Source organism: Erpetoichthys calabaricus, chromosome 9 (assembly GCF_900747795.2).
Source record: "Erpetoichthys calabaricus chromosome 9, fErpCal1.3, whole genome shotgun sequence".
Taxonomy (NCBI): Eukaryota; Metazoa; Chordata; class Cladistia; order Polypteriformes; family Polypteridae; genus Erpetoichthys; species Erpetoichthys calabaricus.
This window is the reverse complement of record NC_041402.2, coordinates 109,132,346-109,151,115: the sequence shown is the minus strand read 5'-3', so window position 1 is coordinate 109,151,115 and position 18,770 is coordinate 109,132,346. Positions and strand designations below refer to the sequence as shown.

The window sequence follows — 18,770 nt, the reverse complement described above, 5'->3', positions numbered from 1 at the left end:
CGAGAAGCATGAAGGGGGAACTATAATTACTAGAGAAGCAGGTATAATTGCCTTCATGAGACTGGAACATCGGGGGAGTCATATGAGGAGTGGGGGGGAAGAGGAGAGAAAGTGTAATGCAGTTATGAGAAAGAGGGAAAGGGATGGTAGCCAAATGTGGCCTGGCCGTAGCCGAATATAATACCCACTGCAACCAACGGTTCTGATCGCCATAGCCAGTTTCAGTTGAAAAAGTGGATGGAAGGGTGGAAATATTCATAATCTTAAAAGGAGAAAAGTCCTGAACCAGAAGTTGGGGAGACGGGTGTGTGTGCAGGAGAATTAGAGGTGTTAGTACAGGATTGTCAATCTTAATTAGAAATCTCCCTAAAGGGTCTGTTCCAGATACATATGCCCCTAATATATAGGTTTCTGAGTCATGTAAAGAGGGGTTCTTCAAAGTGATGATCAAGGGGTTACAATGGTTGTCAGCACATTCATGAGAGGCATGACCTTTTATGATAGAAAATCGATTTTTCAAACCGTATTTTTGGGCCTCAAAGGGTTGATAACCCCAGTCCCTCAGTTCCAGTGTTAGCAAAAACCCATTGCCAGTTGTCGCAGTTACTTCCCCAATAATACTTCGTAACAGTCATACACACGTATTTGTCAGACCAGGTCCACTGGGGCTTGTCGAACAGTCCCACAGTTGATAATAGAGCAGAAATCAACCTTCACTGATGTGGTGATTCCTAACGGGAAAGTCAAGGTGACCAGGGCAGTAGACAAGGGAAAAGGAAGCATAGTAGCACAGCAATCAAGGGTGCCATCTCTTGCAATGTGAGGTGTGAATCCAGGTGGGCAATCCTTCCATTTTCACTGCATGTTGGTGTGGACAGAAGAACTTGGAACGGTCCTCTCCACCTCGGCTGATGCCAATGTTTCCTCCGAGTGTCACGGACGAGGATCCAAGTGCCTAAGGGAATCGGCGTGTCTTTAGATGGAAGACTAGTCCTCCAGGCCTGGTTAACCTGCTCGTGGACTTCTTTCAGAGACGCTCGGAGACCTGTAAGACAAGAGAGAAGATCATTGTCCACAATATGCAGGTTAACATTTCCCATAACCATACCCACAGGCATGGGTCGTCCGGGTCAGAATTTCAAACGGCGACAGTCCTAATTGCCGGTGTGTTCTTCCCCTCAATCCCATTAAGGCCAGAGGCAAAGTGTCCAGCCAGGATAAATTTGTCTGCTCACAGATTTTTGCTAATTTAGATTTTAGGGTGCCATTATCAGTTTGTAATTTCTGTGGTATGCCCCACTTAGGAATAATTTCTTTGATTAAAGCTTTGGCTACAGTTTTAGCATCAGCGTGTTTAGAAGGAAAAAGTTCTACCCATCGGGAGAACACATCAACAATTACTAGACAATAACGGTAACCTTTAGACGGAGTTAGTTCAATGAAATCCATTTGAAGGTGTTCAAACGGACCCATTGGATTAGGTGTAACGGCGGGACTTACCTGGGTGCCCTTTCCTACATTAGACTTTTGACATAATGCACAGCATCTGCAGAACTGCTCTGCATATATAGAGAAGCCTACAGCTTCCCAGTGTTTTTCAACATCTTGAATCATGGCGTCCTTTCCAGCATGGTCTAGCCCATGAACAATTTTTGCCATACCTGGGAAAGAAGCCTTTGGGAGGAAAGGTTTGTTAGTTTGCCTATGGGTCCAGACTCCATAAGAGAGGGACCATTCTTTGGACCATTTTCTTTTTTCTCTGTCCGTGGCTGCACTCTGTAAAGAAACAAGTTGATTATCAGGGTCCTGGTTATTTCTCTGTTGGAATAAAGAGATTGGTGTGTTATTTTATGCAGCCTGTTTAGCAAAGTGATCAGCTAATTCGTTTCCTTTGCTGACAGGATCTTGTTTTCCTATGTGAGCTTGACATTTAACGATCGCTAACTTTGATGGTTTAGTTATAGCTTCTAAGAGGGTTTCAATCAGCTTTTGATGTTGGATCGGTTTGCCAGCGCTGGTCTTAACCTGTACTAAAATAGAATGAACGGCGTGAGGTTCCTTTACTGTTAGGGGGCTCATGAGCACTTTGTTTGTCTGTATGTGGTTGCGTTAAAACTGCATTCATTCATAGAACTGCATTCATTAATCCCCCCTGTTTTCCGTCCACGAACAGAGTGAATGGACGAGAAAATAGTCAGTGAGAGGAGTGCATTTTTTTTTTTTTTTAAATCACCTAGAGCCTTGTCAGCCTGCTATACCACTGCATGCAGCCAGATGGCAGTGTTCGCTAGATTTTGTAAAGGCTGTGCTCCTCCTGAAAAACTTACAAGCAAACAACTTCTCAGGCACAAGCTGGTACTACTTTTAAATTAGGAATTCATCTTACCGTGGTGCCATACATGCTAGCTTCCAGATCATGGAAAAGTCCGTGGCGGAAACCGGGTCAGCGACAAACAAGGAAACACTCATTTCCGTGGCGACCCAAGTGCCAGCGACAAACAAAGACAATCCATTTCGGGAAACACACAGCACAACTCCATAACAAGAAAACATTCCCATCAAAAGCTATGCAGACACAGAAAATTATCCTGACTTAACCTGTTGTTTTGTGAACGGTCTTGGAGTGTTTTGAATGATGTTTATACGGCCGCTAGAGAGAGCTCTTGTATCGCAAGAAATGTCATGACCTAAATATATTTAATGATAGCTTGAAGTAACTGCAGTTGTTTTCTTTTTTTTTTTTTGACACATTTTTATGGCCATTTTCACCTAAAAAGAATACAATTTTCTGAGTGTCATGTGCACTTGTTGTTTTTTTTTTTTTTTTTCTTATCTACATTACTGTATCAATTTATTATCTTTTTCCGGCCAAAAGCCTTCTAAATTTGAGCAAGAGCTTGGCCATAAACACAAGGGGCTTCAGTATATCCCTGAGGCATGATGGTCCAGGTCCATCGGCGGTTTTGAAAGGTAAAAGCAAACCAGAATTGAGAATCAGGGTGCACGGGAATGGAAAAGAAAGCGTTAGCAAGGTCAATAACAGAGAAGTACCGGGCAGATGGGGGTATCGTGGAAAGAATAGTGGAAGGATTAGGAACAATAGGTGTTCTAGGAAAAACCACAGAGTTAACTAGTCGTAGGTCTTGAACAAAAACGCCAGGACCCTTCAGCCTTTTTTTCAGGTAAAATGGGGGAGTTGACTGGAGAGTATGTAATTGGAATAATCGCTCCTCGCCTCACGAGATCAGAATGTACGGCGGCGATGCCAGCCTCTGCCTCTGGAGACAGAGGATCCTGGACACGGTACGGGCAGAAGGAAGATTTTGAGAAAATCACCAGTGGCTCACAGTGTGCTATCCTTCCATAATCATTTTTCCCTTGGGACCACAGTGCTAAGGAAACATGGGGAACCGAATCTCCTAAATAGAAAACGCTTTGTGAATATGTGAGGTGCACTGAAGCAACTGCTTTAGTAAACAACAAAAATACATGGAATGTGCAAAGTTTCAGGGCATGTGCTGGAGGAAAGAAAAGATTCTAACCAAGGTGTGTCCACTTCAGTAGGGAAATACTGGGCAGTACAAGGCAGGGTGTCCAGGACTTGTAAGTGAGGAAATAGGCATGAGGGGAAAGAATGAAGGGCTTTCAAGAGGAAGGTGTGCAGGGAGATGTTCAGGGGTCCAGGCTGTAAAAGAGGGCTTGGGGTGTGAAGTGTGGCACAGGAGCTTAGGAATGGAGCAGCAAAGATCCTTGTTCAGTTAAAGAAAATTGAGACTGACAATTAAGTCATAAGATCCCATCCCAGCAGTTTCACAGGGCATATATGATTTAACAGATAGCAACGAGTCAATAATGAAACTGTTAGTGCTGAGCTGTAATTGCAGAGGTTTTAGACCAGCAAAATATGAGGCTGTCCCGAGGCAGTAAGCACTTTTACTGTATCTGTCGAAGCAGGAACCTCCTTCAGCGCGTGGCTCCTGTGTCATTTCAAAGGCAGTTTCTTTGCCATTAAAGTCAATAAAAGATCAGTTTCAGCATGACGAGTAAGCAAAGGAAACTGGAAAAAGTGACTGGGGTCCCTGATAATTCTTAGGACCAAGGAATGTCATTAGGCTCAGGGAGAGGGGGTGACGGAGGCGCTTCTGTGGGCAGTTGCGTCTGAAATGTCCAAGTTCACCGCAGCCGTAACAGGCATATGACACTGGCGTCTGCTCCGAAGGGTTAGGCATCTGAGCAAAAGGATTATTAGGGTTTGTTAAATGGAACCCGCGTCCTCTTCCATGCCCTCGCCCTCGACCTCCAAAGAATTTTCTCTCCCCCTAGCCAGGTCAGTTCTTCCAGTATAGTAATTTATTTGTGCAACCAAAAGTTTGGTCTGTGTCTCTGACTCTTTTAATTTAGTCTGTCTGTCAGCATGCTCTGCATGACGCTTGTCTTCCTCGAACGTTGCGGTCTTCCAGCCTTTTTGCAGGACGTGCAGACTTTGCTTTGAATGGCACTTCTCAGTCTTGAGATGAAAGGAGGTACTGCAGCACAAGTTCTATCGTTTGTATTGTCTAGTCCAGAGTGATTAGCCATCAGATCTTGCAATCAGTGAGCGGGCTGAAAGTAGTGACCAGTTTGTGCCCTCTTTTTATATTTTTTCTGCCAGGGCTCCTTTCAAAGGCTCTTGCTGGGCGAGGAAAGGACCTTCATTCCAACGCCAAGAGACACCGTTATGATCATCGTGATTTACAGTTGCCCATGTGGTGCTCAGCTGTCGACGGAGCACCTGTGTCCACTCTGCAGCATTTGTTTTATACATGTTATCCAGCTGCTGTAACGGCTCCACAAATTGCAGTCCACCGACTGCTCGTGCGCTGGGAGACAAATGACTCTTTTAGTTTCTGCCATAGCAACCCAGTAGCACCTTGTGAATGATCTGAATTATCTTCCTCAGGGTCAATATGTGAGGACGGGTCATAATGATATTGTTCATCGTAAAAACCTGCTCCAGATGGGTCGCCTGTTAACAGGGGTGCAGTTGGAGAAGAGGGCGCAGGAGGTGGAAGCGGGGGAGTTTTGGTAAGGAGGGGGGTGGACAGATTACGGGGTATAGGGGGTCTGTCTTTTCGGTCTGCTTTCTTCTACTTTCAGGCTTGGGCGCTGTCTCTATCTTCATTTTCTGCAATGCTAGCAATAATTCTTCCTTGTCTTTTTTGTGTTTTGACTTCAGCAGCCAGCAGGTTGTTACGCCTCTGCTTATTCCACTTCTTACATGCCTTTTAAAATCCAACCCAGTCTGCTTCTCTATTAACTTTCTAGGGGACCCGCCTTTCAAACCCGACGGTGTACTAGGAGCCTGGTGATTCTCTGAAAATAATCCTTCTAACATTAGGTTTTGAGGACCCTGGGGGACCTGTTTGACTGGCTTGCTATTTATTTCCCATAGTAAGTGGCAGGCCTTCAACAGAGAGCAACTCAATCCCCGATTATTTCTTGTCCCACTTGTCGTCCCCGGAAATCAACCAGTCGACAAGTGGAAAACACGACCTCCCCTCTTCCAAATTTCACACGTACTCTAACTACCCCTTTCACCCCTATTCCTCTTATTATTTAGGAACGTGCCACTCGGTCCTTTCTACTCGAAATCCTAAGGGGTGACTTACTAACATTCACACTGTGCCGTCACTCTCTATGAATCCCTAAAACCCTTCTATGTCGATACGGTATGATTCTCTATTCTTTCCGCATGCTTTTTTCCTTTCCTTTTCCCTGTATACGTCTATTTCGTCCAGCACACCAGTCAAACCAACGGGAATCCCCCGAATCTACTCACCGCGACTCCTTCTGCCTGCCTGGAAAAATCCCGTCCAGTGCTTTTCGTTTCGGTCAGGAGGAGGTCAGCGACTCCCCACGCAGGAAAACGCCCGAGGTAGGCCAAGTCCTAACTTTTACCAGAGCTGGTCCTCGATCCGCGGAAATCGGTCCACTTGGACGAACCCGCTCAGAGAGTCGTCTGCCCGTCTCCTTCCCCACGTTCGGGCTCCAAAAACTGTGACGAAAAAAGCACACTGAAAAGCAGGCAGATAATATTTTTCTCAATTCTCTTGTTTATTCATTCGGAGTCACAGTAAGTAGAGATTCAAAAGAGCATAACTTGTTGCCGCAAAGCTCAATTGAACCCCGAGAAAAAAATTAGGAGGGGTTTTATAATTCAGCATTTCATGATTAACAAGACAGAAAGAACATCCCTATCAAAACAGTAAAGTTAAACAATATGTCTGTTGAGCTAAGCATTATCTGTGTTATCAAAGCTAAGCACAGGAGAGACGCCTTTGCATAAACTACATGTACTTTCTGCAGCCTTGTGACCTTGTCCCTGAAACATTCACTCTGAGAAAGCAAAAACAAGAAACAGCTTAGATTTTATTCACGTGGACACTATTTCTCCTGAACCCTGGAATAACGTATTTTTGTTAGTTCATAAGCCAAAGCGTCTCTCACTGGCAAGTTACAAAATAGTTATTATAAAAATTCTAATTTACTAAACACACAAAATACATGGTGCTGAGGAGAACATTCTTCTTCTACAGTTACAAAATGTTGTATAGAATATGTTACATATTCTAGAGGTTAATTTTTGTTTTTTACCTGATCTGTTTTTCGGTAAATGTTTTGAAATTACCATTTATACTGTATATTTATGTATGTATATGTTTATGTATAAGTCGGGTCTTGAAACCCGAAAAATCGATCATAAAAATCAGACCCTGACTTATACGCCCGTTCAAAAATGCGACACTTAATTTTTTGCCTCCTCCAATCTCGCATCAGTTTCTTAGATGCATGGAATTTTGTTGCAGCAGCGCAGTTACCAATTTCTTTTACAACTTCAACAACGTTTAATTTAAAACCAGCTTCATATTTTCTTCTGATCGAATGCGCCATCATAGGTAAGGGATGCTCTCACAGTAAAGGTGCATGAGGGTGTGAGATGCAAACAACACAAATCAGTGCAAACGTTGCTTCAGAATAGCTTGGGAATTACTGTGTGGTCACGTAGGCACAATAGAGGTAGAGAGAAAGGTTAGGAGCACACGCTGATACAGCACATTGCATCGCTCACATAAAAAAAAAAGGCAGTGTGCTCCGTGGTTACTCTCTCAGGTGGGCGTTAGCATATCATAATCCCTTGTACCAATAGCATGAATTTTCCGCATTCGACTTATACAACCGACATTATAAAATACCAGAAATTATACAGTAAAATCAAGTCCCGACTTACTCGTGGGAGAACTTATCCGCAAGTATAAACAGTAACACTTTTGTGGAAAAGACATTACATTATCCTTACCTGATTTGCATAGGTAGTTAGTAACTGATATGAATTGAACTAGAGAAACAGTCATGTAACTGTTTAGCTTTTGAAATGAGTTATTCAAATCAGTATTATTCATTATGCTTATATTATTGTCTTTCATATAAGGCTCTTTCCTGCAGCTGAGTTTCCAAGAAAGCCAGAGCAAGCTTCTTTTTGATATCAGTGAAGTTAAGGAGGAGCAGAAAAAAAATGACAAAAGAGTTTGGAGTGCTGAAAACATCAGTGGACACACACAACAAACAAATAAAGGCACTGGAGAGTGTTAGGCTGCCAACTTATCTTTAAAGTGAACTAACTTACAAAACAGGAATAGAAGAAATAACTTGTACATAATAAGGCTGAGAGGAGGCAGGGAAAATGGAAATACTCCGGAGCTCTAAAAAAACTGTAGCCTTTTATTTTTCTCCATCTCCAACACTTCTGCCATGTAATGGAGCACTGCCATACAGATTACAGCATCAACTCCATATGTTTAAGACCTCTAATCATGAGACTTCTAAATTATGCCGACTGCCAAATTATTTTGCTAGAGGTTCAGTCCCGTCATAATTTGTCTTTTGAAGGCCAAAATATCTGGATTATGTAAAGTATTCACTTGCTATGACATTTGTGCCTATGAAAATATCTGTGGAAATTGTATTTACCTCTTGAGTCGTTCAACAGTTTTAGAGCTTTGGGCACATTTTCACTCTAAAGTTAATGGTCACACTTTTTTTTCTGAAGTTGCTCTCACTGGTGTCCCTTTGCCTTGTTATTCTAGTTTCTCCTTGAACCTTTTTACAGGTTACACATGTATATTTCTTTGCATAACCCGTTTCAACACTTTCTTGTGTTTAAAGTGTGTTATTTTTTATGTTTTTGCTTTTCATTGTATTGTTATTGTAATGAGTTTCCTTTTCTTTGGATGTGAATTGTTGCCTGTAGCCCATCTTTTTAACTTTTAATGGAAGGCTGGGAAAACAAACAGAGTTTTATTTTTGTATCTGAAGACTGATTTGGCTGTATAAATTTGGCTACATGATTTTCCTCAGTGTTGTCACGAGAATCTCACTAGACTGTAGTTGAGGCTAGTGGAGCTACAAGCAATGTAGCATTTGCTGCAAGTCAGGTTTGCCCCAAATGTTCCATCATTTGCTTGGTGTCTCTTACTTATCATTTATTCTCATGTAGTTTATTTTCTGTCAACTTCATATTATGTTGCTCTTTTTTTGTTACCCCCCTGTAAAGGCATCCGTATGACTTGGTCTGTCTGGGGCCAGGTTGAGGGGAGGGAGGTAGTACCAGGCTGATTTACTTTTTTCTCAATGTAGACTGGTGGTGTGGGGTATAGTGGGAGTGCATTAGCTGTTTATTTTATTTTATTTTATTTTTCTTGTTTTGAGTAAGGGGTGGATCTTTCTCAATTGCAATAAATGGAATTATCCAGATATTCCATTGTTTGTGTTATTACGCAGGCTGGCTTGACTACGATGAAGCTGGTCAGATAGTGGGTTTTATTAAAACAATTCCATATGTCACTTTTCATACTTAGAGTGACCTATGGGAAGTTGGGTTGTGGGTGAGTGGCCCTGTGATTTTGCATGTGCTGTTTCTGCAGCTTCGTAAGGTACCACAGAATGTGCTTGACCCTTACTCTTATCTTTTCATTGTGCCCTTTTTTCTTTAATATTTTAATACAATATGGCTGACCTAAATATGGTTGTGTGGAATATCAGGGGTCTCAACTCAAATGTCAAAAAAGCCAGTATCCTAGTTTTTTATGTTGGAAAAAAGTTGATATACTGTATTTTTTTGCAAGAAACCAAGCAACTGGATAAAGATTTGGAAATAAACGTTATTAGATAGATAGATAGATTTATGTGGCAAGCTCTGCTTCTAGACCCAAATGTAAATGTGGGATGATTATTCTTGTTTGTTGCTCTATCCATTTTAAAATCCTTGGCACAGTTTCTGATTTTTTTTTTTTTTGCTAATTGAGTCAGGAGGCAAAAAAAATTTGCTTTTTGTTCAGCCTAAACCCGAGCCACATAACACCCTCTTCATCTTCTTAGCCAAATAGCATTTAAAACTTATATGAGTTTGAAGTAATTATTTGCGTAAAGACAAACTTTTTCATGAATCCACTGCTAGATAAGATACCTACTGTATTCCTGCCTAACAACATATCCAACATTTTTCTCTTTGCACTCTGTAAGTTGGCTGCTAATTTAAATATAATTGACTTAAATATAATTGATTTAAATCAAATAATTGATTCTTTCAAGTTAGTGAATCCCCCATCCAAAAAAGACCCATTTTTTCTCCTCACTCCATATCTCAATCCAAGCTGGACTATATTTGTATCTCTCATTTGCTGGTTCTGCTTGTTTGTAATGCCTCTTTCATGTCCACATCTCTCTCCGATTACAAAATGCTCTGTTTATTTATTTTTTGCTCTTTTTACCCTTCCTTCATGTGTGTGCCAAACCTTGGCATTTTGATACTTGATTAGTACAAAATTCTCATTTTATACAGGACCTAATTTCTAAATGAGTAGATTTTATATCAACTAACACTGGTTCTGTTGATGATCCAACCTTTGTTTGGTTGAACATCAAGAGTGCTATTCGCAACTGCACAATAAGTTTTGTAAGTAGTTTGTCTCAATGAAGACGTCTTAAGATAGCTGAACTGGAATCTAACCTCACATCTTCTTATAAGAAGCTTATATTTCTAAGTTCTCTCAAAATGGACCAATTAAATTTCCTCCTCTTCCAGTGTGCTGAATTTATGATAAACCACACTAGGGCCTATCATTATGTGTCCACTGCCAAACTGAGCAAGCTACTGGTACTAAAGCTCCGATGATGTGACTACTCCTCCTTTTCTTCTTCAATTACATCAAATAAAAAGAAATTGGGCATCTTAATTGGAGACCTGGTTAAGATTAATAAATATTTTATCGGGTTTTACTCTTCATCTTTTACAAATAATTCTAGCTGACATAAATTTCTTTTTAATTAAATTTACTGTTCCTGGAATATCAGAGGATACAGTAACTATTTTAGATGACCAATTTCTCTATCCGAGAAGGATGATCTGGATTCCATGAGACATGAGAAAGCCCCAGGTCCAGATGGGTTGTCACCTGACTTTCATTGGCTTTCTCAGACCTAATTTTTCCTCAAGTCCTTGAAGTTAGCCAACCTTGTAAGTAAAATTATGTTTTAATCTTGGTTCTTGTAAAGTTAAATAACAAATCAAGTTAACAAAATAAGATTGAAATCAGTTACAAAAGTGTATTAGGGTTAGAAACTTTAACATTAAGTTCTGTATTGCTACTGCAATACATAATTTGTCTAAACCAGGATACACATAAGGCATTAAAAAAAGTAAATTATCATGGTACACCTTTATTAATTTTAAGTGCATTTGTATAATCCTAGAAAACTGTCTTTTTAAAATCACAAGTCACAAATATCAAAACTACAGTCAGGTAAAGTAGACGCTCATGTGCTTTCTTACATTCTTATAAGTACCCCCTTCTTTTGGTATACAACTAACAAAGGTCAATTACAACATGTGAACATTTACAAATGGCCCCTGATAAACCTACTTAAACAATATAAACATGAAAAGAAACTGTTTTTAAAGCTGTAAATAAAAGTTCTTACAACAAGAAATGTATCCTTCTATAAACAGGAAATTCTTTACTGCAGTGACTTTGTCAACATCATAACTAATCTGTGTTCAAGTGATAAAGATAGTTTCTGCAGGTACATTAAATTCCTTTTTCTGTTTGCCGCCCATTACCAACTGGCAACAATTTTACATGTGGTGGCTGATTAAATTAATGTGCTACTTAAATAACACTTTCTGTAACAGGGTTAAATACAAGTGAAACACACTGTCTTCCAAGTGGCTAAACTGAAGTTAAAATATTGCAATACTCTGTTCTCCTTCTCTTCAATTAATTCTTGCACCTGCTTTTCTGGTAAAATTTGTGCTAGGGAGTCAAACTGCAGGTTTCTGTTTCAGCCACTTTCTTAATTAGTAACTACAGTAGTTACTGCTACTAATGGCACATATTTATTTTGCTTTAATTTTAGTTTACCTGTGTTTTAAGATTCAAAACTATGAGTTGTTCATTTAAAAAAAATGAAGGTTTGACAAATGTTGATCTGTTCTGGTCAGCTAAACATTTTGATGGTATTCTCTGAAAAAAAGAAACAAGTAGGGGTTTTGAATCTTAAAGAGTGAGTCATTGACAATTGAGGCCAAATATGTACTTTGCATTAGCAGTATCTACTCCTGGGTGTGATGTTAAACTGCATCCAACTCTGCAAGCAGTCCTCCAACTTTCAGGGGGTTGGTGGCAGAACTGGCACTCCAGCCACTGTAAAACATTCATGCAGCTACAAAATGGCAGACAGGATTCCTTTCTGCTCTCTCACAGGAAGGCAGCTCGTATTATGGAGAGCCGGTGTGGAGAGCACTTGGGAGCCTCATCCCTGGAAGAGACAAAACCGCTGGAGAGCCAATTAGGTCAGGCTTATTAGGGATCGGAACTGATGTGTTGCTGAGGCATTGTCTGCTGCATGGCAGCACTTGGATCCTAATTTGACTTGGCCAATCTGGGTAGGCACATGGAACGGTCTTGTCTCTCTGGGAGATGACCATGTTCCTCTGCTGAGCACTCCCTGAGGTACACAGAACTGGGATTGGCCAGATCTTTGTATATGGGTACACCTTTTATAGGTCTGGCTTCTTTGATGGTTGTCATACTCTGGAAGTAGCTGTTGCTGTGGTGGATCAGCTGCTTCCAGTGGTGTCCAATGTCACTCCTTTCAATGAGCGTATTATGAGATGGGTTGAGGCACTCTCTGGGTGCCTTGTCTGTTGTCTCAGTGTATGATCCAACCCGGTGAGGGAGATTTCTTTTCGCAACTTTTCTCGGTGGTTGATGGGTGCCCCCAAGGTGACACTCTTTTGGTCATGGGTGAATTCAATGTGACCACTGACACTGACAGGGCTGGCTATGAGGACTATGTCGGTTCCCTTGGGTCTGGCAACTGTTGTGAAAGTAGCTCCATGTTCCTTGACTTTGCAAAAGGTCAGGGACTGCGGATGGCTGGATCATGGCTCCAGCGCCCTGAGCTGCATCGTTGGACTTGGTACTCCAATACTGGTGGTGTAATGAATGAGATTAATCTTCAGATGTGCCCAGTTTGTGAATTCTGACCACAGAATTATTGTTGCTACTCTGAAGATCCACCAGTAGGTCCAGTAGACAACTACCTACTAGGAGAATGAGGCTGTATTGGCCAGACTCCAACATCAGGCTATTTCTCATAAGTTTGCACCTAGTTTGTGTGAGGAAATTGCAGACTTGGGCGCGACTGCCGATTGTAGTGTGATTTAGGAGACCTTCCATGACAAGACCCTGAAGGTTTCTGAGGGTTGTGTTGGGTGTTGCCAGTGTTTCCAAAATGGAGGCATTTCATCTTGCTGGGTACCCTGGACACCATCAAGAGGAGTCACAGCTTGACAGCAAATCCAGTCTGAACTGAGAAGGACGGCTGCGAGGGCTCTGAAGGCAGATAAGGGAAGAGTTTGTTAGAGGAATCTGTGAGTAAGTGACTAAGGCTGGGTAGTAAGGCTGTCCTCCTGACATTAAAAGCCATCTTTGCTTCCATTCAGGAGATAGGTGTCATCACAGTTGAATGGACAAACGGGGCTTGTCTGGAAAGTGAAGGGTGATCACCTAGATTGCGGCAACTACAGGGTGGATACCATTGCTCTAGGTTTCGGGTAAGGTCCTTGCTGTGGTCATCCTCAATAGGATCCATGATCACCTACCAGTGACTGGAGCAGTCTGGTTTTACACCTAAGTGGTCTACCATTGATCGCATCCTGGCACTGAAGGTTCTCATTGAACACAAACATGAATAGCATCAGAGTTTCTTTGTGGCCTTTGTAAGTTTTCACAAAGTGTTCGACTCAGTAGATCTAGCTGTCCTGTGGGACATCTTGAGACTTTATGGATCCTCCTGAAGTTGTTGAATGTGATGGCCGGCCTGAACCTCTGCATTTTCCCCAGTTGACTCTGGGGTTCATCAGGGTGTGTTCTTGCTCCTACCCTGTTCAATGCTTGCATGAACTGGGTATTGGGCAAGGTCCTAGGGTCCCTGAAGTTGTGGGGCATCTGTTGTCGAAAGATTCACTGATCTTGACTTTGCCAATGATGCTGTGATCTTGGTGGAATCAACGGAGGCTGTTTATCAGGACTCTTGAGAGACTGAGCAAGTAGTCTGAGTGTCTGGGCTTGCGAGTGTCCTGTATAAGAACCAAGATCAATGCCTTTAATGACGTCTTGGGCATAGATATCAGCAGTGTGTCTGTTTGCAGAGAGAGTGTTGACCATGTTGAGAGGATTACTTACCTGGGCAGTTACATTCATGTCTCTGGTGACTCTTCCTGTGAAGTCAGTAGATGGATTGGGAGAGCATGAGGTCGCTGGAAAGGGGTGTGTGGCACTGCCAAAAATCTTTGCAAAATAACGAAGGTCCTGGTGCTTCCTGTTTTGCTATATGATTATGAGACATGGACACTGTCCTGCGACCTGAGACGAAGACTGGACACCTTCAGTACCGTGTCTCTTTGGAGAATCCTTGACTTTGTGTCAAAGGAGCAGTTGCTCACAGATGTCCGAATGAGGCACATTACCTGCATTGTGAGGAATCATCAGTTTCCACACTACAGCCATATGGCACAATTCCTCAAGGGTGATCCGGCTCACAGGATCCTCATTGCTGAGGACCCAAGGGGCTGGACCAGCCCAAGGGGACGCCCATGTAATACCTGGCTACAGCAGAAGATAGATATTCATTTCTGGAAGGAGGGACTGGATCATTTGTCTGCCAGGGGGTTTGCCAGCCTGCATCCTGGATCTCCCATTGCACCATTGTACATTGAAGCCCTATACTCCTGGCCTCACCGTTCCCCAAATGTCAGTGTGCTAGAGCAGCTCTTCTGCCTCCCTCAGAACATTGCTAACTGTCCACTTGTATTCAGTCTGGATGCTGCCTGCTGGGCCTTGTCATACTGACAACATTGTAGCATACCGAACTTCCTTGAAATGAAACTCCTCCACTACTTCTGTCTGAGATATATAGGCCGATGGTGCAGAAACTTTTAGGGACTAACGGCCATTTCCTCAGGAAGCTGGTGGACTTCTTATCCAATGCTTCTACAGTGGTATGTTCAGCCTCAGTCTCAACATTAACAAAATTAGTTTTAAGCTTGTTCCAGATGTTTGTGATGTAATTTTGAAAAACACAACATAAAATGCTACCACAAATAGCATTATGTTTCAGTAGGTTCAGATTTAATGTTTATGTTTGATTTATTCATTTTATGTGTTAACTTTATAGATCATTTAGTTTTTACATGTTTATGTAGCTTTTTTTTTTTTCACTGTCAAGGGACTACCCCGAACCCAATAAAGGTTGAGGAAAACTCACAATCCTTTGCAGTTCATTGAATGTTTTGGTGTTGATGAGTTTCTCTCTTATTTATTGCTTTTTTTCTGGATTTTCACCTTTTGTTCATTTTTTAACCATTATCTTGGATTTCATATTAGGGTTGTGTTTGTTATTGGGGCTGCCTATTATGAAGACATTGTCTTCTGTCCTTTGTGCTCTTTGGAACTTCTTGTTAAAGAGCATTTTTTGTAATGAAACTTTTATTTTATTTTTATTTTTAGGCCTTTCTATGCATGTTGAGTAGGCCTGATTAAAAATATTAATTTTCTCATTACTTGTTATTTTTCATTTAAACGATGTGATATCAATTCTTAAAGTCTCAAAATCGATCTTGTGAATCTCAGTCCTGCTAAATTACTACATGTAGATTTTTGCTTATCTTTGTTTTTGGTGTCCAATCCAGTAGACACGAACTAATGCACCTGTTAAGACTTTTCTATGGAAGAAGCACTTTACTGCTTTGCATAATAAGTGTCCTCCTCAATTGAAATCAGATGTGTGGACTTACTAAGGATTCAAATATTGTGTTAGTACAACTGGACAAAAGTAAAGCCATATGTAAGCTGTGCAACTCAGAAGTTAAGTATTTTTGTATCACAAAGTCTAGCAAAATGACACCTTTTATTGGCTAACTAAAAAGATTACAATATGCAAGCTTTCAAGGCAACTCAGGTCCTTCTTCAGGCATTACATCTTGTAGTGTAGTTGTAGTGATTATTAACAGTTCAGTGTACTACAACCTATAGAACAACTACTACTGGATAATGGGGGAAATGACGCCCTGAGTAAATTCTTCAGCAGACACAGATATTTTGAGATATATTGGTGATCTGGTTTGTCGTCATACTTCTCTAGTGCCTTTTTTGATGCAACTCCCATTTCTGCTACAGGATCCCTATTTTAAAATAAGCCAGACTGCAGTCCCCTTTCAGTTATGGGCTTAGATAAATAATGGTCATATTTATAATATGCAATATTGCATAATTTTGCAAAAATAAAATTAATCTAAGTAAATAAAAGCACAAATAATTTTTAAAAAAGTTAGGCAATTTGTAAAATATGTAAAAAATCTCTAAAATTCATAAAGGATAAAATATATACACAACACTACAACCTATTACATTTATCCTGGGTGCTGATTTCTCTCAAACAAATTGTTACAGTTTGTGTTTTCATTATTCTTTTTTTCGGTAACACTTTGGGTAAGGCAAAAATGGCATCTGTTACTCATTTACTGTTATGTAACAAAACCTTAACAAAGGCTTCTTTTAGTCTTTATGACACTTATAAAACATTAGTAGGATATTTATCTCTGTGCATTGTGGCATAATGTAAAATGACTTTTGCTCTGCTCAAGGATAAATATTATCAGGTTCTGCTAATTTGTTTGATATCAGTCTATTTAAACTGAGCAGTACTTCTCCCTCTGCAATTTTCAGATCACTTAGTACCTCCTTTGTAGTTTGTTACCACTGGGAGGTTACCCACTTCATCACATGTGAAGACCTCACAAAATTCAGAGCATCTGTTATTTCAATGTCTGTATATTTTAATTCCCCTTTACTATTCCTGATACACTTCCCATCCTCCTTGACCTCTTATTTTACTACTAAAATAATGATAGATCTCTTTGGGTCATCTTGTGCCTTATGTGCTGTGTTCCTCTCTAACTGCCTTTTAGCTTCCCTAATATTATTTTTAATGGTAGCCTCATACACACTACAGCTATTATTAAAGTTATCAGTCTTATACAACTTGAGCCGTTTTTTTCTTTGCTGTTTCTTTTTTTCATCTCAATACTTACCCACTGCTGAGTTTTTTTTTTTTATAAATCCCTACTAATTCATAACTTTGGCATGCCACTGTTTTGCAGTATTTGTAAAACATTTTAAACCTGTTTCATTGCTCTTCGACTGTCTCCACACTTTAAAGCTTATTCCAGTTTACGCCTTGCAAAACACTGAGAATTGTATTATAGTTTGCTCACTATCATATATATGACTCTTAAGGTACGTCTCATATTTTTATAGGTTTATGTGTTTTCCTGGTGTGAGAATTATGCCTTGTCCATTCATTTTGCTGTTACTGGCCTCTCCAATGGTAGAAACAAAATAGGTAGCTACCTTTGCCTGGTTCCATTTGGTTCCTGGTGTTCATGATGAGCTGTCATCATGCCTCTACACATTTAAAAACAAAAACTTGATAAGAGCCTGACCATTAAATTTACAAGCCTGTACAATAAAAAAAATGGATTTAGTACTATCAAAGAAATGTCTTCTTAAATGTCAGAATCACAGAGGGAGTTGCAGGTAACCACTAATTTAACTGCGTCTAATAGACTTTAATTGGTTTTAATTTGAATGTAGCAAATAATGAATTACGTTAGTTAAGTAGTGTGGTTTTTACAAAAGTATTTTTCTGTACTGTATTATGAATTGACCTGTAGTATGGTGAAAAGGGGGTTTGCAAATACATTATTTGTTCTAAACATTATGGCCAAGTATGCCACCTTCAATATTGGCATGTCTAGACAGATTCTGTTAGTCTACGCTCCTGATGAATCACTCAAATGAGATAACCTTGGTAGTAGAACAAATTAATTTAAATGGGTACTGAAATAAGAGCAAAGTATAATTCAGAGAATATCCTGATATTTAGCTTGGTAAAACATTTTTGTCATAAATTCATGTGGTCATACAGTAGGGTGTACCCTAATTCATATATATTTTTTCTTTTTCAGCTATACAGCTGTACAACATAAAACAATGTATATTGATTCACTTAAAAGATTGCAGTAAAATTCTCAGAAACAGCAAAATTTACATCAATGTACAAAATTTAGCTTCAAGTGTAAAAGCACTTACTTTTTATATATTTTAACAGATAATATGATTGCAGCAGAGATGATGTTTGAATCGGCTTTATATCACCAAATGGTAAGCCTCATAATTTAGTAGCTCATTAAAATGAATTTACAAACAATAATTCAAAGTAATCATTTTGTATTTTAGTTTATCACTCTTTCACAATTGTACACTGTTCTATGTTTTAACAAACACTGCTTCCTTTTATTGTTTAAGGATATTTGTTTATACATAGCTATTTCATAGGATCTGGCTTTTTTTTTTTTTAAGACACCCAGTTGTAGATTTGCTGATGAACATCAACAAGATAGAGACATGGCTCCACATTTTCCTGCAGAACACTCTGGAATAAACAGGTTAATAGTGGTTTCAGTTCAATGCAAGACATCCAGGTCTTTTGGTTGCTAACCAGCCCCAAATCATTATCATTGTACTTAACAATTTGGTATGGGTTTCTTGTGATGACGTACTGATTTTTACTGTCAACCAACATGGTACTGTGTGCAATGACAGAACTGGTCCACTGTAGTCTTGTTCCAAACCTTTACCGGTGTGTCCTGATGTCGCTTTGCAAATCTAAGCCATATTGTCATATTTTTTTGGAGAGAAGGAATTTTGTCCTCTCTGGCATCCTGTCCGTAAAACTTACATTTGTTTTGTATTTTTTCTGAAGGTACAGTGCATCCGGAAAGTATTCACAGCGCATCACTTTTTCCACATTTTGTTATGTTACAGCCTTATTCCAAAATGGATTAAATTCATTTTTTTCCTCAGAATTCTACACACAACACCCCATAATGACAACGTGAAAAAAGTTTATTGAGATTCTTGCAAATTTATTAAAAATAAAAAAATTGAGAAAGCACATGTACATAAGTATTCACAGCCTTTGCCATGAAGCTCAAATTGAGCTCAGGTGCATCCTGTTTCCCATGATCATCCTTGATGTTTTCTGCAGCTTAATTGGAGTCCACCTGTGGTAAATTCAGTTGCTTGTACATGATTTGGAAAGGCACACAC

At 40.0% G+C, this 18,770-nt stretch overlaps 1 protein-coding gene across 1 annotated transcript in view; it reads left to right on the top strand.

Annotated features, from left to right (window-relative positions):
• tdrd12 (tudor domain containing 12) overlaps nucleotides 1-17,840 on the top strand; it is a 725,767-nt gene extending 707,927 nt beyond the window's left edge. The window contains exon 26 of the mRNA XM_051932225.1: nucleotides 17,770-17,840. Within this exon, the coding sequence (XP_051788185.1) occupies nucleotides 17,770-17,840 (71 nt within the window). The remainder of the gene's footprint in view (nucleotides 1-17,769) is intronic.
• Nucleotides 17,841-18,770: the final 930 nt, after the last annotated feature.